The 26,777-nt window shown below is 40.3% G+C and overlaps 1 protein-coding gene across 1 annotated transcript; it reads right to left on the bottom strand.

The window, feature by feature from the left end:
* Positions 1-14,388: 14,388 nt before the first annotated feature.
* hpxa (hemopexin a) lies at positions 14,389-20,533 on the bottom strand. The gene is made up of 10 exons (XM_047370578.1): positions 20,396-20,533; positions 20,077-20,099; positions 19,898-19,975; positions 19,607-19,764; positions 19,240-19,393; positions 18,753-18,965; positions 17,776-17,871; positions 16,196-16,323; positions 15,958-16,105; positions 14,389-14,912 (listed from the first exon to the last, which is right to left on the bottom strand). The coding sequence occupies exons 1-10, from the start codon at positions 20,521-20,523 to the stop codon at positions 14,683-14,685; spliced, it is 1,356 nt and encodes a 451-aa protein (XP_047226534.1). The 5' UTR covers positions 20,524-20,533; the 3' UTR covers positions 14,389-14,682.
* Between the last annotated feature and the right edge of the window lie 6,244 nt (positions 20,534-26,777).

A 26,777-nucleotide genomic window follows, 5' to 3' on the forward strand; every position in this document is an offset into this window, starting at 1 on the left:
CATCTTTGTGCTATAAATCAGAAAAAGGCGGACCCAAGATTCAGCCAGACACAGTACTGAAAGCTTAAAAGGTTTATTCAGCCACAGGAAAACGTCACACAGGTAACACTCCTCACAGCTTCCAGGAATCACTGAAGCAGAAAGAGTCGGGGCTCCACGAAGGGCTTAACCTGAGAAAACGTGGAACGTGGGGTGAATCCTCATGGAGTTGGGTAATCTCAGCCATACAGCAACAGGGTTGATGATCTTGGAGATTGGGAAAGGTCCAACAAATCGGGGTGCCAATTTCCGGGATTCTACCCTTAACTGAAGGTCCTTGGCGGAGAGCCAAACTTTCTGCCCCACCTGGTACTTAGGGGCAGGGATCCGTCTCCGGTTGGCCATTCTTGACTGAACCAGTGACATTCTGATCATCGACCTCCTGGCCTTTCTCCATATTCTTTGGCACCTTAGGGCAGTCGCTTGGGCGGACGGAACATTAGCCTCTCTCTCCTGAACCGAAAACATGGGTGGCTGGAAACCAAACACAACATGAAAAGGCGATAAACCAGTGGCACTTGATTGCATAGAGATCATGGCGTATTCAACCCAGGGCAAATTTTGTGACCACCTGGTCGGGTCAGACTCACATAAGATACGAAGTTTGGTTTCTACTTCTTGGTTGGCTCTCTCGGTTTGGCCATCAGACTGAGGATGAAACCCTGAAGACAGACTAACAGAAATTTCCAACAAAGAACAGAACTCCTTCCAAAAACGTGACACAAACTGGGATCCTCTATCAGAAACAATTCAATTCAATTCAAATTCAAAGATACTTTATTGATCCCCGAGGGGAAATTAGAATTCCAGTACAACCCATCCAAACATACATCATGACACAAGACAATGGGGGGACGGGTCACCGAGGCTTTGCTGCCCGCTCACAGGCACTGCCCTTGCTAGATGAGAAAAGAGGCCACATTAGGTAAGTAGAGGGAAAAAAATCATATCTCACACTTTATCCTTAGCAGGATACAGTTTGAGATTGCAAAAAACCTCAGCAAAAAGAAGCAACAAATTTACAAAACAACATCATGCTGGGAACGGTGAAGGTGGTGTGAGGGGTGCATATGTTTATCTTGAGCATGTGTGTGTGCAAGTGAGTGTGTGCAAGTAAGTCCATGAAGCACTGTCACAGAGGCCATTGTCCTTGATGGTTCGTTGGAATGTACATCAACCGGCCACAAAGTTCTGAGCAGGTCCACAGGTGTCCTCAGGGAAGGGAGGGGGCAGAGGGAGCAGAGCGTCATGTTTACATAACTTCCAGGAGAAGTTGAAGATAGCCAGCCATCAAGGCCGCGCAGGGGAGCCAGATTCAGAAAAACAATAATTATTTGGGTTAGGCTGACTCTTAATTTTCCGTCAGCCTTGAGAGTCTCACTGGTGCTTCTCAAAGGCGAATCCAAATAGACAAATTCCTGGTCTTTCTGCCAGATCCAAGCGAACAACTTTCTCCAAGATTTATCCCATTTCACCCCTGAGTCCAGGAACCGCAACCCGCTTGCGATCCTGTATAAGGATCACATCCAGTCTGCGATTCAGCTCACGTAACATCTCAGTCTGAATGTTGATCGCTCTGAAGATCCCATCACACATGCCAGGCAGCCTTACAATGGCCAGAACAGCTGCTGACATTCTCCGAATTTCCCGATATGCCAGGTAACCGCTGACTCCAAAAAGCAGAAATCCTGATATCAAACATCCAATTATATACACATCTTCCACATCCTCGACTGACATTATCGACAGACACACAATCCTCCTCTTCTGCCAGGAGTCCATCGTGTATCCGGAGAAAAATGTCCCGTCCGGGCAAGTGGGCTCTCCCGACCCCTGTCTTCTCGTCGAGAAAATTTGATCAATTGCATTGAGAGACCAGCTGACCAAATCCATAATTTGGAAGATGTGCAAAAAGAGGCTCCAAAAAAAGACAAGACACAAAGCTGAAGCAGGGCAGATATGGGAGGGGTGCGGGAGACAGAGAAAAAGCGTCCACCTCCACCGAGAGCAGGAAAAAAGATTCATTAGGGATTCCATGGAGCCTGAAAACTTCTCGGGTCAATATCTCACCCATCTCCTTTGCAGATGGAAGCTTCTTCAAGGGCACCAGATGAACCATCTTTGAAAATCTGTCAATTATGGTTAGTAGTACAGAGTGACCATTTGAAACCGGTAGACCTGTCACAAAATCCATCGCAATGTGCGACCATGGGCGAGGGGGAATGGGCAATGGGTGCAACAACCCCGCAGGGGGGCGACGAGAAGGCTTGGCTCGACAACATTGAGTGCATTCTGAAACAAAATCTTTGACATCCTTGACCAGCGATGGCCACCAAAACTGAGACTGAACTGTCTGAATAGTTCTGCTGATTCCAGGATGACAAACGAGGCGAGAACAATGACAAGACTCCAATACCTTTGGCACAAGGCGTTCAGGAACAAAACAGCGGTGGGCATGATGGTGGGATAGGCAGATCCCTAATGGCCTCCTGGACCTCTCTTTCCACCTCAACTCGGGATACAGACAACCTGACGGTTTCAGGAAGGATAAACTCCTCTTCACCCGCAGACTGAGATTCTGCGGGCTCTTGAATCCGGGATAGGGCGTCAGGTTTGCCATTTTTACTCCCTGGCCTGTAAGACAGGGAGAAATTAAAACGACCAAAAAACAGAGCCCACCTTGCCTGCCTGGGGTTCAGCCATTTTGCTGATTTCAGGTACTCCAAGTTTTTATGGTCAGTCCACACCATAAACGGCTCCTTAGTCCCCTCCAGCCAATGTCTCCACTCCGTCATTGCGAACTTGACGGCCAGCAACTCTCTGTTTCCCACGTCGTAATTCCGCTCAGCCTGTGACAGAGTCCTTGAGAAGAAGGCACATGGGTGAACACGATCATCCTCACCTCTTTGGCTTAATACGGCTCCGACCCCAGTGCTTGAGGCATCCACCTCCACAATAAACTCTCTCTGGGTCAGGAGACCATAGCACTGGAGCTGACGTGAAGAGTTCCTTCAACCTATTGAAGGCCTTCTCTGCATCCTTATTCCACACAAATTTTGCCTTGGAAGAGGTAAGAGCGTTCAGGGGAGTAGCAACCAGCATGTGATTTCTAATAAACCTCCTATAAAAGTTTGCGAAGCCCAGAAATCTTTGAAGCTGCTTGCGATCAGTTGGAACAGGCCATTCCAATACGGCCTTTACTTTGGAGGGGTCGACAAGCACTTGATCTGGGGAAATGATGAAGCCCAAAAAGGAAGTAGTAGTTATGTGAAACACATTTTTCTGCCTTGACGAACAACTGGTTTTGGAGAAGACGCTGGTGAACAGCTCTGACATGTTTTCTGTGGGTCTCCAGATCTTGAGAATAAATCAGTATGTCATCAAGATAAACAAACACGAATTGACCCACCATGTCTCTTAGAACGTCATTGACCAATGACTGAAAAACTGCAGGAACGTTAGTAAGTCCAAATGCCATGACCTTGTATTCATAATGGCCCCTAGGCGTGTTGAAAGCCGTTTTCCACTCATCTCCTTCTCTGATTCGGACCAGAAGATATGCATTCCTTAGATCCAGCTTAGAAAATAACTTGGCACCCTGGATCTGATCAAAAGCTGTGTTCATGAGTGGTAAGGGATATCTATTTTGAACTGTTATCTCATTAAGGCCTCTATAATCAATGCATGGTCTCAATGAACCATCCTTCATCCCAACAAAAAAGATGGCATGAATTGTTCATGCTGTGACCATCCAATGCTAGCACGTTTCGTGTGTCAGCTGATGGAATAAGTTTTATGCCGTTCTTATTTGCGAAAGTTTCATCCATGAATTCAGTGTCTGCTCCTAAATCAATAAACACGGCCCCCTGGAGAGACATGGAAGAGGTTTGAAAACGAGCAGGAAACAAGAAGGAGGAGGCAGTTAGTTGACTTCGGCTCAGCAGAGACCTCCCTTCCTCTGCTGAGCCTGTCCTTTTAATGGACACCTGAATGCTAAATGTCCCTTCTCTCCACAATAAAGACAGAGCTTGAATCTTCTCCGACAATCTTTCTCCTCAGGGGTAATCTTGGTTCTGCCCAGCTGCATGGGCTCACAATTCTCATTTTCCTCAGTGAGAGGTGACCGGCTCCTTCTCTCATGCCGGTGTGCAGAACCCTGAGTTAAGGCTGATCACCCTGTTTGAGGGACAGTAATCCTCTTGCGGCCTCACAACTTGGAATAATAGGGTCAAAAACTCGAATGAGTTCCTTAGAAGAAGTTTCATAGAAGTTACAAGATGCAGACCTGTTATGCCATTCAGCAGTCCCCCACTGTTTTGCCTTTCCTGCTAGCAGAGATATAACAAAAGCCACCTTGGAACGTTCAGGGTGACGGCTGAAGCTCAAAATGAATTTCACACTGAGTTACGAAAGCTCAACACTGGTCTGGGTCTCCCCTGAACATCACAGGCGGAGAGGCGTGGCTCCCTTACCTTTGCTGTTGTCCGTGACACTTGGGCGTGGTTTCTTTGTGATGGTGGTGGCTCGGGGACAAGGTTGATAGAACGTAATGTGGAAATTATTTCCTCCAAGCCGGAACCCAACCAGGAAAGGGTCTCATCAACATGGGTGCGCCACTGTTGTGCTGGCGATGGGTCAATTTTTGGCCAGATTTTTTTGCTATGAATCAGAAAAAGGCAGGCCCAAGATTCAGCCAGACACAGTACTGAAAGTTTAAAAAGTTTGTTCAGCCACAGGAAAATTTCACACAGGTAACACTCCGCACAGCTTCCAGGAATCACTGAGGCAGAAAGAGGGATTATTGACTTGTAGTCTCTCCAGATTTTGCAGGGATCAGAAAAGTCACTACCCTGCTTTTATCTTGAGTGGAACTTGAAACCCAGAGGGGAAACCTCAATGGGCAGCAGGCGGTGATCTCCACAGCTCAGGTAAGAAGTGACTCCAGGCTGAATAATCCGAGGGCTAGGCTGGCTCAATAATCCAAGGACAGAAACAGGGTCAACGATCGGAACAAGAGGCGTCAGGCAAGGGGCAGGCAGAGGAATAAACCAGATGCAGGAAACAAGGTCGACAACCAAAATCCAAATAGTCCGACAGGTAGTAGGCAGAGAGGCAAAATCCAAGAGGCAAGGCAAGGTCAAGAACAATGATCAGACAGGAAGGAACGCTGGATATCTACTCACACAATGGCTTTCAAAAATCTGGCACCGTCTGCTTGTCAGAGTCAGTATAAATCAGGGAAGACACAGGTGCTTGGCATGCCACAGATTGCACTGCAGCAGCCACCAGGTGCATCTAATCAGCTGATTGCAGCCAGGGAGACAGAGTAGAGCAGATGTGCCAGAATTATAACACTTTGTACTAAACAAAACCAATTTAATGTATTTAATAGTGCTTTATAAGTGTTCAAATGTCTGTTTTAAGACCTTTATACCTTTATATGATTTAGGCTATTATGCTATGAGGCTATTAAAACTATATTCATATTTTGTTTCTGATTTCTCCAGCATCCAGACGTTTTTCTGATTTTTTTTTAAAGAGCTTACATATTGTGAACATTTCAGTGCAAAATTTGCACCACCTTTATCATAAATGTGATGGCTCATTTTTTAATCCATTCAAGTATTCACGTTCCTATCAATTCGGTTTGAGTTCAATTCAGTTTATTTATATAGCGCCAATTCACAACACATGTCGTCTCAAGGCACTTCACAAAATCATTCCAATTAATCCTAACCATTGAACAGTGCAGTCAGATTCAGTTATTTATTCAAATTGGATAAAAGGTTTTTCTGTCTTAGGAAACCCAGCAGATTGCATCCAGTCAGTGACTTGCAGCATTCCCTCCTCCTGGATGAGCATGTAGAGACAGTGGACAGTCACTGGTGTTGACTTTGCAGCAATTCCTCATACTGAGCATGCAGTATGAGGGATTGCTCATACTGCATGCTTGGCGTCTACGACCAAAGTCTTGGTCTTCCTAGACTTTGTCTTCTTTCCTCTTATTTAAAAATTACAATGTAGACTTTTTAACAAGTCTACAATATGCTCAAGTGAAGAATTTGTGAATTTAGGGGACAAATATCTTTCCTATACAGAGCAGGCATGCTCCGGTAGAATTATGGTCAATTTGTTTTCATTGGCTCAGGTTATAAGCAAGGACTGAGTAACATAATGATCAGGAATCACCATTAACGGACTAATTGAGATCAGGTAGTAAATAACAAATAGAACAACTGAATTTATATAAAAGAGAATCCAGATTTAAATAGATTTAAAAAAAGATTGTTTTTGGCTTTAGTGAAACTTGTATTTTTTATATCATATACAGTCAGTAAACATGAAGTAATTGCCAACTGACTGAAAGAGAAACACACTTGCAAATTTACAGAGAGCAGCATAATATGAGAATTAAGTTTTAATTAAGAAATATATCGGATTTTTACTAATCTGAACAGGAAAAATTATATATTTGTGTCCTGAAAATATGAACCACTGACTGAGATGCCTTCAAAACATCCATGGTCCAAAACAAAAGGCCAAGCCTGTGTTATTTTAGTGGACAGTAATTTCATAAATCTAAATAAATGCTCTCAGGGATGGAAAAAGTGTATTTTATTATACTTTACAGCAAAGTTTAATCAACTGGAGTATTTAGTTTACTATCTGGTTGTTTGTCAGCTAATATGTGTGAGAGTTCATGCCTTTTCTGTGTGTGTTTACCAAGCCAGCCTCGGCTCAATCTGACAGTTTGATGCAGGGCACCGGGGTTACATCTGAGGGAGTTTTTAGCGGTCACCAGTCTACAGAGGGGGACGCTAGCTGGCACCATCTGGTCCTGAGCTCTAACGCTTATCTGGCACAGACTTGGCCAATGTCCATACCTGCCTGATCTACACACTATACACACACACACACACACACACACACACACACACACACACACACACACACACACACACACACACACACACACAATGCTTGCATACACACACATTTCATGGGGGTCAGGCTACCCAAACGACAGGCTGAGAGCAGATGTCCGTCAACCTCCCTGTCCAGTTAATTAAGCATCACAACCAACAAGCAGACACCTCACAGGCATACACATACACACAGATGCCACAATGTGCAGAAGCATACTGTACAAGGAGCCCAACGGCTGCTCGTCCTGTGTCTTAATAGTGGCTGAATCTATGAGCATGTCTGGGTTTGTGACTCCTTTAAATATGTACACAACTTATATATGTGAATAAATTATAATTATAAGTGAAAGATGATTTTTAAAGGTTGCCAGAGGTTTTAGAAGCAACTATGTCCAGTGGCTGAGCTTGATTATTGACGCATTTGGTAAAACATACATTTTGTCTGACAACAAACAAATTCATGTAAAATAAACCTGATTCAGTTGCATGCAAACATTTTGCCACATGGACCGAAATACTAAAGTTTAAATTATTGGCAGTTCACAGAAATATTTTAATAAAAGTGCAAAACAAATTTTATTGGGTAATGTTTAATTTTTACCTTCTCAACAATACATTAAACATACAATATTTTAATGAAACAAAGTAGTCCGATACTATTAGGTAAAAAATGTGCTAAATATTTTGGGTCACTCTTTTTTTCAAGAACACTATATTTAGCCAAATTTAGTGAATGGGTGTGTCCAACTGTGCTTTTAAATAAGTCACTAGATGTTTGTGGTCCTGCTTACTTTGATATTTGAAAGAAAACAAAAAATGTGTTTCATAATAAACAAACACTTTATTTTACATTTTAAGAAGATTTTAATTTGTCTGCAACTGTTTTGAAAGCCTTGCATCAGTGAAAACTTAACCCCCAATCTTTTAACTTAGTTTATTTGTGTCAACCATCCATGCTGGAAGGCTAAATTTGTGTCATTATTGGACTGCATTCGTGGGCCACACAAAATCATTCAAAGGGCCAGCAGTGGCCCCTGGCCGCACTTTGGACACCTCTGATGTAATGTGTTCTCCAAGTGTCTAAGCTGAGGAGCATGGTTGTAAGAGAGAACTGTTTTCTTTCAAATAAATCATCCAGTATCACGCTCTGGAGTTACTTTTCTTCAGATGGAACTGTTTTTTTATATCAAGGTGCAGGAATTTATGAACTTTTCTAAATACAGACAGTTTTGCCCCAAAACCTTCAGGTGTCTAATGGAAACATTAGGGATTTTTACTTTTTGGTAGCACAGTGAGTTGAATCATTCCCCCAAATCAACATAAAAAAAGAGTTATTCATGGGAAAGTGGTCTGGTAATAGTTTGGTAATAAATTTGACAGATGATCTGAGGGGTCACCTGAAGAGGGCTGATAGACTATTATTAGAGAAGACTAAAACTCAGTCAGTAATTTTCTATACTGCTTCTTCCATAGAGGGTCACAGGGAAGCTGTTGCCTATCTCCAGCAGTCTATGAGCGACAGGTGGGGTACACCCTGGACAGGTCGCCAGTCTATCGCAGGGCAAAAGACTGAAAGTTAAAAGTTGAAACAAAACCATTTAATTTGACTTATTTTAAACGTCCTTCTAATAGGTTTGTTTTGTCAGAATTTCGAGGGGAAATTGAATCAATTCATTATGGTCTCATTTTTCCATGTCACATAAACATGGCTTTTTACCAGCAGTGTGTCACTGTAATTATGTTTTAAAAATGTGTTGGAATTTAACTATTTTTTGTCAATTTTTGCATTTTGATTAAACATTGACTTAGAAATACTGTTAAAAATGTATAGATGTATAATGTTTAAATCAGTACCGTGCAATTTAGAATCTATATTTAATCTTACACCCGTGTTTTTGTACTTTGGGAGTAAAAGTGAATAAAATCCATGAATGCATGCAGAACACATAAAACTACACAGACAGTCAAAGTGCAACACTGAGATTTGAACCTTGTTGCTTCTTGCACTGTTCCACCATGCAGCCATAATGTTTTAGAAATATTTAACGGTACCATATTAGGTGATGAGAGACTAAAATGAGTAGTAAAGATCTGGACCTCAGGTGTTTTTGATCTGCAATCAGATTCAATTTATCAACCTATTAATTTCTTTAGATGGAATAAAACTCATTTTGAAAGAGACAATTCAGAGAAACATGTACTTTTATCTGACAGTAAAGACTGTGGATAATTAGATTCAATGTTTTGTTTAATGAATTAACCTGCAAACATATTCTCTGTCAGTCAGTGTTCCTCTCATTAGATGAATTACCAAGTTCTGAGTCTCAGTAGTTGACTGTGGCATCATATCACGCCTGATGAAGGCTCATACTGTTTCTGTTGCCATTGTCATTGTAGCAGGCAGGGGGCTGAAGTAAGGGATTGTGTGATCTAATGAAGCCTACTGTCATCAGAGACTTCAGTCCCGGTCATGAAACTGACATCATCCCATTGCCTCATTTTAGAGTTGGGTGATAAACACTCCAGGTCAGACATCCCAAACTTTGATTGAAGTTAGAAAGGTTTGAATGTTGAAGGATGAAAAGAATTACTGAACATTTGGTACTAAAAAGGGTCTTCTTCCACTTTTGTAGAAAAACGGATATGTGAACATGATCCCCATTTTAGAATTAGTTTACAAACATTTTTGAGACTGGAATCCTTATGAGTTAAACTTCAGATTTATTGATATCACGATATGATGTTGGGTATGTGTTTTGGATGGATATTGAATGGAAGTAAAGAAGCTTTGAGGGATCATTACAAAGCATCATGTTTGTGTTCCTGGCATATCCCATGAATACGTGAGAATTAACAGGAAGGACAAAAGTGTTTATGTCCCACAAGTATAAATGCTCCCTACAGTGAACTGCTCTACTTTTATTGTTAGCCTTACAGAAACATGATTTCTGTGCTGTTTGGAAAACTTTGAAATTTCATTTAATTATTTTCCAGGTCTGAATAAGTATAGAAAAAAATAAGAGTTTGAAAAAATAATTATTTAAATTTTTTACATTATTCCCTACCCCAATGTCTAAATACTGTGTCCCTCTGTGTGTCCTCCATTTCTTCCTTCATTCTTTCCTTCCTTCCTTGTACACTACTAACAAAAAAAAGTTAGCGATATTTTGCTTTCGCATTAACTTTATAGAAAAGATAAAAAGTTCACGCTACAAAAATATTATATTATGAAAGTAGGGCATTTACAATAGGAGCATGCAATGGTGGTCAATCAATGGTGATTGAGGCATGGCGTCTCACTCTTCATAAAGGGTTGCACTTGGGTCATTGAGGTTCTGAGGTACAGAGTTACGAGCCTCTAGAGGGCAACTCAGCTGATCCTATAGGTGATTCAGGTCTGGAGAATGTGCAGGTCCCTCCATTCGAGGTACCCCGGTCTCCAGCAGCCGTTCCCTAATGATGAGACCTCGATGAGATGGAACATTATCATCCATGAAGATGAAATCAGGCCTATGTTGTTTATCAGGGGCACAATGACTGGATTACTGATGTTATTCAGGTAATATGTCTTGTCACTGTACCATTCACAAAGTGTAGGGCTGTTCTATATTGACTAGACACACCTGCCCACACTGTAACACCACCACCAACAAAGGCTCGTCTGGTATCAACATTGGCTGATGCATGGCGCTCTCCTTGATGTCTCAAACATTGTTGGCAGTCATCATTTCTGCTCAACATGAATCAATTTCATCAGAGAACAGCGCTGAGGCCTACAAGTCCCTCGTCCAGTTTAAATTCTCCCTGGCCCATGGAAGATGATGATGCCTGTGCCTGCAGGTGTGGTCAGGTACCCTTGCAGGTCGCCTAGAATGCAGACCAGGCTGATGTAAACGGTTTCAAATGAAGTGATGTAACACTTGGCTGCCTCTCACCTCCTCACTTGTTGATCAAGTGTTAAGTGTTGTCTTGGTCTTCCTTCCTTCCTTTATTCGGTCCATCCTTCCTTCCTTCATTTTTTGCTGAGTTTTGCATGTTTAAATTTTAAAAGGTGTCCGAATATTCTGTAATAAATTCATGGTTAACTTTTGTATTTTGCATTTTAAAATTAATGTACATGAGTGAGAAAGAATTAAAGCAAAGATATGAGAGCTCTGGAAAAGTAAGTGTGTAAAAGTATAACTTTTCCTTGAAAATTGTATAGTAATCTTGCAGGAATATATTATTACACTGTACACTGGCAGAAGGAGGAGATTGGTTTATCAAGCAGAACTCTTTCACCCTCTACTGGTAAAGTGCTTAATATTGCATTTAATCAGTTTGCATGAGATTAGGCATTGACAACCACATGCAATAACTGATTTAAAATTTGGATTCAGCAAGATGATCATTAAACCGTTTTATGGCCCAAATAATTTAAAAAATAATAATAATCGCACAAAATGAAAACTTAAGATATAATCAGCCATAAGTTTTAAAAATATTTAAAACAAACTGTTGAGACTTTTACCTTCAGGTCGGGGCTACAGAACGTTAATTGCAAAAACCAGCCACCTAGATTGATACCATGCACCTATTCAACCTTGTCTTGCTCTTTTGTAAAAACATAACTTTTTATTTTCACTTCACCTTTTTATATGTCTATATTTAAAAAATCTTAAGGGAGAGCAAAGTGTAACCTGACTACGATGTCGGTTGAGGACATAGAAAACCTGTACATATTTGGACTTTTGATAACAGGATTTCTGCTTTTTGGAGTTGGTGATTACCCGGTTTATCAAGTGATTTGCAAAACGTGGGCGGCTGTTCAAAGCGTTCCAAAGCTGCCTGTGATGTTGGATGGAGTCTATAGAGCAATCAATACTGAGACTGAAATATTAAGAGAGCAGAATCGCAAGCTGGACACGATTCTTGAACAGAATCGCAGCCTGGCAGCGGTTGGACTCAGATGTTAAAGGATATAATTTTGGAGAGGTTGTACGCTCGAGATATGCGGAAAGTACCAGAAATTTGGCTATTTGGATTCGCAATTGAGACATACCAGTAAAACTCTTAAGATGGTTGGAAATTCACAACTGCCTGATGAACCCAACCAGTTAGATAAACTACAAGCATGTCTTGAAGACATAAAAACTTTACATTTTCTGCTTCCAAATTCAGACAAGACAGAAGTTGTCTGCTTAGTCAATCACTTAACCTGGATGGCATTAAATTGACCTCCGGTAATAAAGTAAAAAATATTGTTGTTATTTTTGACCAGGACATGTAATTTAAATCCCATATTAAACAGATTTCGAGGATTTCCTACTTTCACCTCCGGAACATTGCCAAAATTAGAAATATCCTATCTAGGAGTGACACTGAAAAACTAGTCCATGCATTTGTTACTTCAAGGCTGGACTATTGTAATTCTTTACTATCAGGATGTCCACAAAATGCAGTTAAAAACCTTCAGCTGATTCAAAATGCTGCAGCAAGAGTTCTGATGAAAATTAAAAAAAGAGATCATATTTCTCCTATTTTAGCTTCCCTTCATTGGCTCCCTGTTAAATCCAGAATAGAATTTAAATTCTCCTCCTCACATATAAAGCCCTTAATGATCTATCTCCATCATACATCAGAGATCTGATTGTTCCATATGTTCCTAACAGAGCACATCGTTCTCAGACTGCAGGTTTACTGGTGGTTCCTAGAGTCTCTAGAAGTAGAATGGGAGGCAGATCTTTTAGTTATCAGGCTCCTCTCCTATGGAACCAGCTCCCAGTTTTAGTCCGTTAGGCAGACACCCTGTCTACTTTTAAGGCTAGGCTTAAAACTTTCCTGTTTGATAAAGCTTATAGTTAGAGTGGCTTAGGTTATCCTGAGCTATCTCTGTATTTATGCTGCTATAGACTTAGGCTGCTGGAGGACATAATGACCACTTTCACCCTCTTCGCTACATTCTCACACTACTCTCTAATTCTGCATTATTTGCTGTTATTTCAGCTTTTAACTTTGTTCTCTCTTTTCTCTTCCTAGAAGCTACACCTGGCCTGACTCTGTGTCTACCTGTGACACCTTTCTGGAGAGGGGCATCGTCCGAGCTTCTGCTGGCAACAACTTAATGCTCACCTTCTACAGATGATCCACATAGCCCTGTCTTTTAATGTTTAACCATTTCTCTCTCCTAGACATGGCGATTGACTGAGCTTTTACTGTGACTAACTCTATGTGCTCTCTTTCAGACTCTAAACTTGAAAACTGGCTCAGAGTTTATCTGTTCTTTCTTTCTAGATGAAACAACTAAAGGAGCTACATCCATTAACATTTACTTCTCCTTCCCATAGAAAGTACTCCTGGATCAGTGCTTCTTTGTTCTCTTTGTGTTTCTGCTCTGTTCTCTCAAACCCCCAGTCGGTCGTGGCAGATGGCCGCTCACACTGAGCCTGGTTCTGCTGGAGGTTTCTTCCTGTTAAAAAGGAGTTTTTTCTCTCCACTGTCGCTACATGAATGCTCAGTATGAGGGATTGCTGCAAAGTCAACGCCAGTGACTGTCCACTGTCTCTACATGCTCATCCAGGAGGAGTGAATGCTGCAAGTCACTGACTCGATGTAATCTGCTGGGCTTCCTTAGATAGAAAAATGTTTTATGCAATTTGAATAAATAACTAACTCTGACTGCACTGTTCAGTGGTTAGGATTAATTGGAATGTATGTACCTGACTTTTGTGAAGAGCCTTGAGACAACATCTGTTGTGAATTGGCGCTATATAAATAAAACTGAATTGAATTGAACTGAACTGAACCACAACATTTATTGTTTTTCTATATCTGGCCCCCCAATGTGGCCTTGGCAACTTCTGCTAACTGGCTATCGACAAAAAATCTCCTGGATGTTATATAAACACGACGCTCTTCCCCAGCACTCCCCTACCAGCTGTGTGCTGATAGGACTATGTGGCCGATGGATAAAACTTCCACCTCTCTTCTCAAGGACAATGATCAGTGTTGACAGTCTAATTCTTGCAAACACAGTCTAATTCTTGCAAACACACTCAGACTTATATATATTCACACCCTCAAGATTCCACTGTGCCCTTGCTAATACTTATGTGTGCGTTGCTTACCCTTGCTGAGGTTTTTGTACTATTTCAGACTGTATTCTTCTAAGAATACAGTCTGAAATATGATTTTTTTTCCTCCTATCTTACTTTACCTAAATGTGTGATTTCATTACTTTTCATAGATTTTCAGATTTCACAGAAGGATTACCAGCAAAAGCCAATTATTATTAGTATTTTATTAGTTTTTCATTGATTTTTTGTTTTATCAGAAGGATTACCAGCGAAAAGTTTACCTAAAACTTTCTGACAAAACAAAGGGCACAATTAAATTTATAAAACAAAGGCTGTGAGCCAGAATTGCCCTAAACAAGACATTGTGATGGTGTTACAAGTCTTTATTCACCACTTTACAAAATGAATCACAGAAAAACACCTTGAAAGGGCTCTTTGCATAGAGGGCCACAGAATGTATGAAAAGTAGAATCCCTTCTAAAAAAACAAGAAGTGTTGAGGTTTATTCTTGAGGTAAGATGCAGAATGGAAGCAAGTTGCATGAAACACTATTATCTGTCAGCCCATGTCAGCAGATGTAGGTGCATGTTTGTTTTTCAATGTTCCACTGTGTTGTATGTGATGTTCTGCACCATCCATTCAGTCCTTTCACAGACAGTTACTCAATGATCACAGCCAAAAAGCTCCAGAGATACTTTGTGCTGCTCAGGCAGGGCCCTTGAGGCAACGAACAGCATAACGCTGTCAAAGTGGTAGAAGTGGTTTCCACGAATCACTTTAACTCCCCCAGGACCGCACATGGCAGCATCCACCTTGTTCAGGACGGAGATGGGGCGCTTGTTAGAGGGAACGCGGGGGGTGGCACTCATGTCTACGTCATAGATGTCTTTACCTGGAGAGCAGTGGGGCGGGAGACACAGGAGAAGATGTTAGTGATATATGAAACTCAAGTAAGATTTAGCCAGAGTACCTTAGTCCTAAACTGTCTGAGAAGTGTGCAAATTAATTTAAGTATTTTCCATGTCTGAATAGGTGTGGGAATAGAATAATCCTTCCTTCCTCCCTCCCTCCTTCAGTCCCTTCCTTTCTTTTGTGGAAAGAAACCCCTTGTCTTTTTTTTTTCTTCCTGAAGGTCCTTCCTTCATTTTTAACTTACATGCTTACTTCTTTCCCTTCTTGTACTTTTCTATTTCTTTTTACTTATTTCTTTTCTTATTTTCCTTCCCCCTTGTGTCCGCTGTTCCTTTCTTCCTGTCCTTGCTCTTGCTTCCTTTGTTCTTTCCCTCTTCCTTCCTTCTCCTTGCTTTGTTCTTCCCTTCCTTCCCTCCCTTCTTCCTTCGTTCCTTCCTCTGTCCCTTCCTTCCTTCGTTCCTGTTTCTGGTTCTTGCAATATCCACATTTAAAGCCTAGACACGTAAAAAAATTATTTACCATAATAAGTATGAACTTAGTGAACCATAGTATTTTTATTTAGTATTAGTATATTAGTAATAAATAAATATGTATAGAATTTTTAAATATATATATTTTTACTTAGCCTTTATATGATGATTTACTAGTAAAAAAGCAAACATTTAAATAAATTTAATTAAAACAAATCACTAATCATTGATTGCAATTGTTTTTCATTTCAATAATTTTAAATTTATGATTGTAATAATATATTTTGACGGCAAGTGTTTTTAATGCAATTTGGGCTTTCTTATAACAGCTTTCATCCAAACTGCCTCATGTAGATGCATTTAATATTTTATTATTAAGCTGAAGGGCTTATCTTGTTCAGTGTCAAGCATGAACATTTTTAAAAATGGTTTAAGCTATCACAGCCCAGGGGGGGATTCAAATTCATGTTTGTGTTCTGAAATCTTTGAATTTAAACATCTGGTTTAAATCTTCTGTACCTTTTTCTTGCAATTAGGCTTTTTATGCGGTCTTACCTTTGATGATGTGAGCAATGTGATGGTCTTGGCAGACAAATGCAGCATCAATGGGACCCTCAATGCCCAGTTCCTCTTTCACAGGCTTGGGGTAACCATCCAGGTGGGTGTGTGGCTCACCAACTTTGTAAACGTACAAATGGTCATCCTGGAAGGGACAGAGAGAGAGTTAGTTTTTACTGTTCAAGAGGACATGAAGACAGCTTCGGCTTGTTCAAACACCTAGTTATTACTTCACCTTGATCATGTAGAGATGATCCTGATAGGAGAAAACAGCATCGACCTCGCTGTGCAGCTCTTTGAAGGCGCTCTCGATGTTGTTAGATGTCAGTGTGTCGTTGTTATCTTTGCGGATAAAGTGGTGACCTGGAAAATGAAGGAATCGCTCAGGGAAGTTGGAAATGGTAACATTGATAAAACAATATTTGAAACTAGGTTGAACAATAATCCAGTTATCTAAAGACTAGTGATATACACTACCAGTCAAAGGTTTTAGATACACGTTCTCACTTGATGGGTCTCTTTACTTTCATGACTATTTACATAGTAGATTCTCACCAAAGGCAACAAAACTCTGAATGAACACACATGGAATTATGTAGTAAACAAAAAATGTGACATAACTCTAAACATTTGTATATTTTAGATTCTTCAAAATAGCAACCCTTTGATTTGATTACTGCTTTTCTCTCTTCCTTCCTTCGCCCCATGTGCTTCATGAGGTGGTCACCTGAAATGGTTTTCCAAAGAGTCTTGAAAGAACTTCCCAGAGGTTCATTGAGAGACGGCCAATATTAATATTTTAGTCATAACAGCAAAGGGTGGCTACTTTGACCTGTTATGCCCTAAGGGTTTTAGAAGCAATTTCCTCCTGAAATTACATTCCTGAAATAAATAAAGTATAGCTCCACAGTTATAAGGTCTACATGCAAACTTTTGGTACCTGTGTAAAGGTAAGACATTAAAGAATATTTTTTAAGTGGAAGCAATATTGCAACTGTTACCATGTCTGATTTATTTGTGATTAAACAAAAAACAAAAATCAAACACACCACACACAGCTCACAGTGGGTTCGTCAGGTTGAGGACTCTAAAATAGAAATACATATTTAAAGTTCTTTTACAATTTTTTGTTCGCTACATAATTCCATACGTGTTTATTCACTGTTTTGATGCCTTCAGTGAGAATCTACATACAATGTAAATAGTCATAAACCTAAAGAAAACCATGGAATGAGAAAGTGCTTCTAAAACTTTTGACCAGCAGTGTATTGATTGCCTTCTAGTTAAATTTTGATATTTATTAATGCAACTTATCCTTCTCTTTGCAGCTATTGAGAATAATAAACAATTTAACTTCTTTCTATGGCAGCAGAAACAGCCATTTAAAGGCAATCTTTGTTTATTTGTCTTAAGCAGTTTAAATAAATTGAATGTCTGTTGCTAATCTTTACAGTTCTATATATCAATGAGTCTGTTTCTATAATAAACCAGTATTTATATGTGTTTTGTTTTGCATTTTTTCAGTGTAAATTCCAAATCTTGACCCTTCATTTTCAACATAACAAAAAACACGTTGTTACTTCATTTAAGTTGGGAAATATGTAAATTACATGTGAATAAACCATAGAAACCTCATCAAAAGGTGACTTTTATAGTAGATTAATACATGGAGACAACAGTGTAATGACATCTGCTTAGAATAAACACTTGAATTATGAATAAAGAATGAGCATTTGTGTCATAAATCTGTTGAAAAAAGTAATGTAAAAACAAAATTGCATATGGTAATATAGATATTCAGATGTCTTATCTCACCTCTGAATGCGTAAAGGTCTCCGTCATCATCAGATGTGATAGCATCCAAGTGAACGCGGCTGCAGCGCTCTCTCTCCAGATGGTCGCTCTCATCACCTGAACAAGTAAAATCATATTTTACAACTTTGTATTTGCTTAGTGTGGCTTCAAAACTTACTCGAAGATGTGCACACAGAATCAAGAGATGTTTTAGCAGTACTAACAAATCCTTCAAACAGTTACTTAAAAACAGAGATGCACCAATTCGGGTCTTCCTGGCAGATACTGATTTGTGGGGGGGGGGGTTTAGGTCTTGCCTGCAGATGCCAATTTTGAGTGATTCAGTTAGTAGTATACACCCATAACTTTTTTTGAGTTTATTAAACTCAAAAAAAGTGATGGTGAATGGTGTTTAGAGACCAGAACTTGTAGAGGTTCTTGATAGTGATGCATCTAATGAATCTGCTTCTCTTCTTTTACTTTTCTTGTTTGATCTGCTGATCACTGACCAGAGCTGATCACAGGAAGTCTGCCTGATTCTGATCCATGTCAGATTTAGTGGTACATCTCTGCCTCAAACAGGTTCTTATTTGCAAAAAGAGATCTGCTGATGCTGCAAATCATTTTTTTATGATTCCAGACAACAGGTTTTATGTCTGGTTGAACTCTTTGTAGACTATTGCTGTGAGTTATTAATGCAGCCAGTGTAGCATACGTTGCTCACATTTGTCTCTATGCAAACACGTACATGCATGTGCATAACAAGCCCTACAATGGAAATACTTTGCTGCCATCTAGTGTTCAGAGTTGTGCCAAACTATATCCTAATTACCAAATTTGGACACTAAATCTATACATGTCTTATATTCAAGTTAACTGTCCACATTCAAATTAGCATCTGCTTGATAGCAAAAAACACAAATAATTGACTCTTTATTATCACTGTAAGTAATTCGGGCAGCAGCGGGCATCACTGCTGACATCTCTTTTCCACTTACTGAACTTGGAGCACCTCATGAAGTAGTCACGGGCCTCTTTAGGGTATTTCCCGTGCACATCGCCTGTCTTTGGGTCGAACTTGGAGAACATGTGTCCGTGGAAGCAGTAGTAGTGCTCCATGAAGCGGAAAGCTGACGTGCAGTTCGGCATGGAGTCAAACTCTTTCTTCTCCACTGCCTTGGTTTTCACATTGTAGTGGTAAATATCGTCTTCTGTGATAAAACACAGGCAGAACTTAAAGTGTTAGAGGCATGCAAAGTTGGCTCTGGCTTAGGGTTGGCATTGCACACTGACCACAGGAGCTCAACCTGCAGAAACATACAACACATCCAGTAGAAAGTGTCTACACATGTTGCATTGTATATACAGAAAATATAGGAAATTTATCAAAATGATTCTGAAAGCGCCAGAGGCAAAAATATGTATTTTCTCCTTAATAAGAGACGTTATCCAATTGGAATCAGATGACTAAATCTGCACACTAACTCTTGAAGAAGATCACAGAGTCTTCGTCACACTCCGGCTTGGGACACTCCACAGCAGCATCCAGGTGGTCTGGGATTCCAGGGAAGACCTCAGAGATATCCTTGGGGTAGCCTGCTTCCAGCTTGTGTTGGTAGTACCTGAACACCTTGTTGTCCTGCATCAAATAGGCATCAGATTTAACCAACCATCACTACACAGACCATCACTTGAAAAGAACTTGCTGCATAACAGGAACTTCACGCTGTCTGTCTTTAAGCCTATGCATCTTGTTTTTAGAATTTGTCTGCTTTGGATTAACAACATTGCTTTTCTGATTGTCTTTTTGGTGCAACATTCAACTGACTGGAAGATTTTTGCTAGACCATACCAGGAAGAAGAACATGTGGTCGTGGTGGGTGGGATCGTCCTCATAGTGCATGCGGAAAGCAGCATCTACGTGGCCCAGATGGTGGTGGTCATCCAACTCGGCGAAAGACCCGTTTGACAGCTCTGCTTTGCCATGGAAGCCCTTAAACAGGTGGTCGCCTAACAGGAAATGCAAGCATATAATAGTAATAGAAAATTGCACTTTTTCTCCATGACTTTCTGAAGAGCTTTTTTTGATATTTTTGAGAAAAATGAGTTGGGATCCCCAAATATTGAGTATAAAGGGACCCACCCTTGAAAAAGTAAGGGATTCCCTCCTCGTTCACTGCGACAGCATCCATTTCAAGGCCTTTACAGCGGTCAAGGACATCTGCAGAATTTAAGAAAATGATGTTAAAAAGACAGGAGTTTTCTCTGAAGATATGAAGATTATTTTCTTCTTTGTCACAATTATGTTTTTTGTAAACGTACCTGCATGGTGTTGGTGGTGATCCCTGCAAAAAATGTATAAAGAAACTTAGCTTTTCAGATTTCTTATTATTTTGTCCATAATTGTGTGATTGTACATTTAGGATTTTAATTGAAATTTGCAAAAAAGGGTCAAAGTCATTAACAGCGCACCATAGTTTTACAAGCTTTTCAAATAAGCACTTTAAACTTAATTTGAGGTTAGTTGCAATTGATTACATAATAGCACCAGGCGCAATGAGCTTGCAGTTGCATAATATGTAGAAAATTCCCAAACTTCAATAAAATGTTTTTCATTTAAGTTAAAATCAAGGCTACTTACTGAGCCCATGTCAGAGCAAGAGCCAGGCATATAAACAGAATATGGGGCAGAAGCTTCATGACGACTTGTCCTCTGATCCAGTAGGTTGGAGAGCAGGGCAAAATGTACCGAAGCGGCTGCTGCAGCATCTGTTTATATTCCGGCCCAGTTCACGTGGGTGGCATCATGGTGGTTACCAAAGGGAGGGAGGGAGACAAGGACAATGTGCGGAGACCATGAGTCAGTGAAGACGCCCACAGTGTTGGGCGTTCTCCAGAGTTGTGACCCTGAGATCTCAAACCCAGTTCTGCAGAGATTCAGAGAATTTAGAAGGTGCTGTTTTCACAATGAAACACCAATCAATAGATGAGTATCTTATGTCTTTTACATGACTTTGTGTTGAAATGCAAGCACAGTTAATTATATATTTGTTAGAGTTCAGAAATGCAATGAAATGCAGTAGATAAAAGTCATGTTTATGCACCACAAAATTGAAGAAATGTATATAAATCTTTTTGCATGCTTTTTTACTATATAAATGCACGATGAACAAATTCCATATAAATTATATCCAGAACTTTGCAGTTGATTTTGATACAAAAACATATGCTAATTTTGCAATAAAACTTTCTAGAACTTACCAGAGGTCTGACCAAAGTGCTGGCTGGAACCACTCCAACTCTGGTCCAACTTCAAGAGGTAACTAACCCAACTGTCCTCCCAAAATAAATAAAAACTGCTGACAACTGCACTTCACAACCCTCTCAACAAAGTGTGGTGTAATGATCATATGGTGAACACTGACACAAATACATGAATATGTTTTCTCTTTTAGTTACTATTAGTTCTTGCTTTACTGTTAGACTAATAAGAAGGAACTTTTATTTATAAAATTGTTTTTTAAAGGATTTCACCGATACATTTTACTGTATTTTAGGTGTCTTGTGTCCTGATAGATTTGCTGCACAATATTTTTTCCAGGTGAGGTTTGTACCTATCAGACTCCTACAGCAAATCAGGCGGAGGAAGATTGGAAAGTGGGTGATAGGGATTTAGGCGTTGCCTTAATCTGCAATTGCTTTTATTGTTTTGCAAATTTTGCTAATTCTAACACTATTTTAGAGATATTGTCTTTTCTTTAATTATCAGTTTTCTTAAGAACTTTAAAGAAAACCCCTAGAATCATGACAGTATTGTTTAATGGTGCTTGTTTGCAGTGGAATAAATGATGGTATTGTAATTTGAGGAAATGTTTTAGGACCCATGTTCAGGCAGGAGGCAGGCAGAATCATGTCAAGAAAAAAGCCTAATATACAAGTGAATAGACACAACTTACAAAATCTGGATCTGGAAACAACAAAAAACCAACAGGGGAGAAGAAGGGAGCAGAACAGGGGCAAAACATTCTGCACTGACTGAGAGGAAACCAGGTATATAAGTTCAGGTGATTGCTGGAAAAATATGCTATAGGTTATAGATAAAATAATTTGTAGAAACTGTGGAAGCACATGGAGCAGGGCAATGGATGGAGATGACAATATACACAGACAAGGATCCGATGTAGAGCTTGCACCTCAAAGACAAGAGGACAGCTAGACCGTCAAGGAATGAAGATAAGGAGCTTAAAAATACCCCCACAACGAATAATCGGTTTAGTGTGTAGACCCTGGACACTGGACAGGTCACCAGTCCATCACATGATAGAGTGGCGATAAGACAAATGATCATGCTACATGTCTTTAGCTTGTGAGACGAAGCTTTTTAGTTCCTGGGGAAAACACACACAAGCATGAGCAGAACATGCACACCTGACACAGGAAAGGCCTGGCCAAGATTCAAACCCAGGACATTCTTGCTGTGAGGCAACAGTACTAACAACTGTCTAACCATGCAGTTCCAGTATTGATCAGATTTCTTCTTAAAAGCTGCGGCTGTTGTGTGATAACCTTTCAATCACACCAACTACATTTCTAAAAAAAAAAAAAAAAAAAGCATGAATCATATTTTGCTGTATCCTCAACCTCTGGTCAAATTTATATGTTTGCCCTTTTTTGTCTCTCATTGTCTTTTTGTTTAAAGCTTGGCTTCCTTGCAGTTAAAGTATTCTCTTTCTTGCAGTTTTTTAATGTTCTTTTTATCTTACAACACAGAAGATTTACCACTGGGTATATGTGACCATGCTCGGGTAGACAAAAACTTCGCAAACAAAGTGAGTTAACGTTGAGCAACAGTGCTGCATAGAGGTCTGCACGCAGTAGTGGATGGGGCCTCAACCTTGACAGAGGAAAACAAGACTATGAGTCACGTTGGTCACGTACTTTTGCCAGCATGCCAAAGGTCTCTCTTTACTGTCCTCATGGAATCAGCAACTAGACTAATCTTTAATTTTAGAAGGGAATCTTTAATTAACACTGGAATATCACTGTTTGCAGTCCATTGGATTCCAAGACAGAGAGGCATGATTTGCAATTCTAGAGAACACTGCTCCAGTGGTGGTGGGCTCTACACGATTCCATTCAATGCTTTGCATTGAACTTGATGATGTAAGGCTTGGATGCAGCTGCTTGACCATGGAAACCAGTGGCGATTGCTCTGAGGACTGTAGTGAAGCTCAGCTTCCCCTAAAATGTCAAAAAAATAAGTGATCAAATATATACTGTTGTGTGTACATGTCATTGACTAAATATGCGCTACAACGCACTCAACTTTTGTTCAGAATCAGCTTCTTATCACTGGTAATGACACGGCTTTCCTCTCACTCATTCCCGCAGCTTCACAGTGCTTTAAACAGTGAGTTCAACAGCGAAGCAAAAATGCTGGGCTTTGTCCCGCCCATCGGACGCTCAGCGTCTCTGGGGGTCTATGGGGCAGTGGGCCGACCACGGCTGGATCCGCCACTGGTGGAAACCCATTCCATGAAGCTCTCTAATTACTGTTCTCAAGCTAATCTGAAGGTCACATGAGTCTGAAAGTGTGTAGATGCTGACTGCGCAAAGATGCTGATCTCTGCGCACTATGCCTTTCACTAGCCGCTGACCCCACTGCTTGATCTTATTTAGCCTACCACTTGCAGCTGAGTTGCATCTACTCCCCATTGCTGCTACTTTATTAAAATACTGCTAACAGCTGACAGTGGAAATTTTAATAGTGAGGACATTTCAAAACTAGAATTATTGCACAGGTCGTGGTAGCACTCTGTAAATGTATCATTTTCTGCACAAAACTAAACAAAAGGTTTTTACAAGGCAATTTACTAAATGTTTTTGTAAACTGCCTTGAGATGTTATTTGTTGGGAACTGGCACTGTTTAGAGAACTGAACTTAATTTAACCTTCTTGGGCAAGCCCAAATAATACCCTTCAATGCCCAAAGAATTACATACCAACAATAAATTTACACTGACTAAAGATTAAGAAAAAGTTTCTAACTTATAAGAACAATTTAGGGTAAAAATGTCAGATAAGTTTTTTATATTCGGTCTTATGCTACTTTAAGAGTTTTTAAAGCAGTAAGCTAATTTAAAAGCTGTCGTGATAGTGAGATTCGATAATATATTTTAATAACCAAACATCTCCACAAATAAATGTCCGGTTTAGTGGATGAAAACAAATTTTCTTCTACATGTTGCCATTAATTATATTATTAAGGTGTTATATCAACTTTCATATATACTCACCAGCCACTTTATTAGGTACACCTGTCCAACTGCTCATTAACGCAAATTTCTAATCAGCCAATCACATGGCAGCAACTCAATGCATTTAAGCATGTAGACATGGTTCAAGACTATCTACTGCAGTTCAAACCGAGCATCTGAATGGGGAAGATAGGTGATTTAAGTGACTTTAAACGTGGCATGGTTGTTGATGCCAGATGGGCTGGTCTGAGTATTTCAGAAACTGCTGATCTACTGGGATTTTCACACAGTACCATCTCTAGGGTTTAAAGAGAATGGTCCGAAAAAGAGAAAATATCCAGTGAGCAGCAGTTCTGTGGGCGCAAATGCCTTGTTGATGCCAGAGGTCAGAGGAGAATGGCCAGACTGGTTCGAGCTGATAGAAAGGCAACAGTAACTCAAATAACCACCCGTTACAACCAAGGTATGCAGAAGAGCATCTCTGAACGCACAACACGTCAAACCTTGAGGTGGATGGGCTACAGCAGCAGAAGACCACACCGGGTGCCACTCCTGTCAGCTAAAAACAGGAAACTGTTCTTAGCTAAAATTCGCACAGGCTCACCAAAATTGGACAATAGAAGATTGGAAAAACGTTGCCTGGTCTGATGAGTCTCGATTTCTGCTGCAACATTCGGAGAGTAGGGCATCAACAACAAGAAAGCATGGATCCATCCTGCCTTGTATTAATGGTTCAGGCTGGTGGTGGTGGTGTAATGGTGTGGGAGATATTTTCTTGGCACACTTTGGACCCCTTAGTACCAATTGAGCATCGTGTGAACGCCACAGTCTACCTGAGTATTGTTGCTGATGTTGGGGCCATCCATTTTGGTCGCATATTTGACATGCGCAGCTCAACAGACGTCGCAGCTCTGACGTCACTGGGAGCATAAACCGGCTGAGATGGAGTTTCGGTGCCATTTCCCGCCTGTCTCAAAGGACAGCGCAACGGAGGCGCATATCTGGAGAGACAAGACCTCGCAGCCGAACTTTTGCTCCACAAGGCCATTCCCGGAAGAGCTTGAAAGCTGGAAATTTGTCTGATACGAGAAGATCAGGAGATTTATTTACTGATTGAAGACCACGCTGACACCCAGCACAGGTGGAAACCCACAAAGGTTCTGTGTCCAAGGAGATGAGTTTACCTCCTTGTGTAATGCAGTCGACTAACGGTTCATCTTTTCCTCTCCTGGATGGATGAGAAATTACTGTTTTTTTTCTTTAATTTGATCACGGACGCATGGTCCCCTTCCCCTCCTTTTTCTTCAGACCTGATCCATCCTCAACTGGTGGAGAGCAGAAATCAACTTCAAAGTAATTTCGTTCTTTTCATATTAAAGCGGATAGGTGCATTTAGAGGTCTGGGCAGGATAAGGCAGCTAAAGTGATTTAGGATCAACAGTAGTTAATCTAAGGTCTCAACTTGTTGCATGCAACACTGATTGAATTATGTTATGCTGAGCTGTATTTTTATTTGCTGCACAAGCGCTGCTGAATCGTGCTGGTTAATGTTTTTGTCTGGCTGATTTGAGATCAGCCAGAAGTTAGAAGTTGGACTTTTAAAAGTTTTTCATTCAAGGCAGCTGCAGTCTGGGCCTCGCCCGACCACTCTTTGTTCCAGTTTTATTGCTGGAGATTTTCCACTGAGTTCCCACCTCAGAGTTTATGACTCCTTGTCAAGATTTGGAGTGATCAGCTGATAGTGGCTAAAGGGGCGTGGCGCTACTGTTTTATCAGCTGATCAACGTGATCGAGACATCAACATGACAGGAGGATTTCTCTTTTCATTTAACCCAAATTACACATTTTATCCATAAAACTACTGGTTTGATCTTCATAGACACTAAATGCGCATATTTATTTTTCTTTTATTATTATTATTAGGTAGTCATTTTCATTCCCTTTGTGTAGAATGGTGCTTGTTAGTTAGGTGAAGGTTTTGGACCAGAATAATGGTATATCAGGATTATTTGGCTTCAATAAATCTTCATATATATAATTAAGAGAAGCGTTTGTGTTTATTTCATGCAAGAGTGATTTATCTGTCAAAACAAGGTCGAAGTTCACCCACCTTTGGTGAAGTGCTTGAATAAACAGTGACAGTTTGTGGTTTGGTTAATAATTTGTAATTATTAAAGAGCTTTGAGCCCATAATCACAACACCAGAGGACATCTCTGATTTCTATTCATAAGTAATGATTTTGGTTAAGAAATTATATATATTTTTGTATTATGAGTTTAAATTATAATTCTTGATAAATATTAATCAATATTTATAATCCTTACACTGACCATGTCCATCCCTTTATGACCACAGTGTACCCATCTTCTGATGGTTGCTTCCAGCAGGATAACGCGCCATGTCATAAAGCACAAATCATTTCAGACTGGTTTCTTGAACATGACAATGAGTTCACTGTACTCAAATGGCCTCCACAGTCACCAGATCTCTATCCAATAGAGAACCTTTGAGATGTGGTGGAACGGGAGATTCGCATCATGAATGTGCAGCTGACAAATCTGCAGCATCTGTGTGATGCTATCATGTCAATATGGACCTAACTCTCTGAGGAATGTTTCCAGTACCTTGTTGAATCTATGCCACGAAAGATGAAGGCAGTTCTGAAGGCAAAAGGGGGTCCAACCTGGTACTAGCAAGGTGTACCTAATAAAGTGGCCGGTGAGTGTATATGCCAAATTGTTTACATCTAACACAAAATTAAAGCC

The sequence above is a fragment of the Girardinichthys multiradiatus genome, chromosome 7 (assembly GCF_021462225.1).
Source record: "Girardinichthys multiradiatus isolate DD_20200921_A chromosome 7, DD_fGirMul_XY1, whole genome shotgun sequence".
Classification (NCBI taxonomy): domain Eukaryota; kingdom Metazoa; phylum Chordata; class Actinopteri; order Cyprinodontiformes; family Goodeidae; genus Girardinichthys; species Girardinichthys multiradiatus.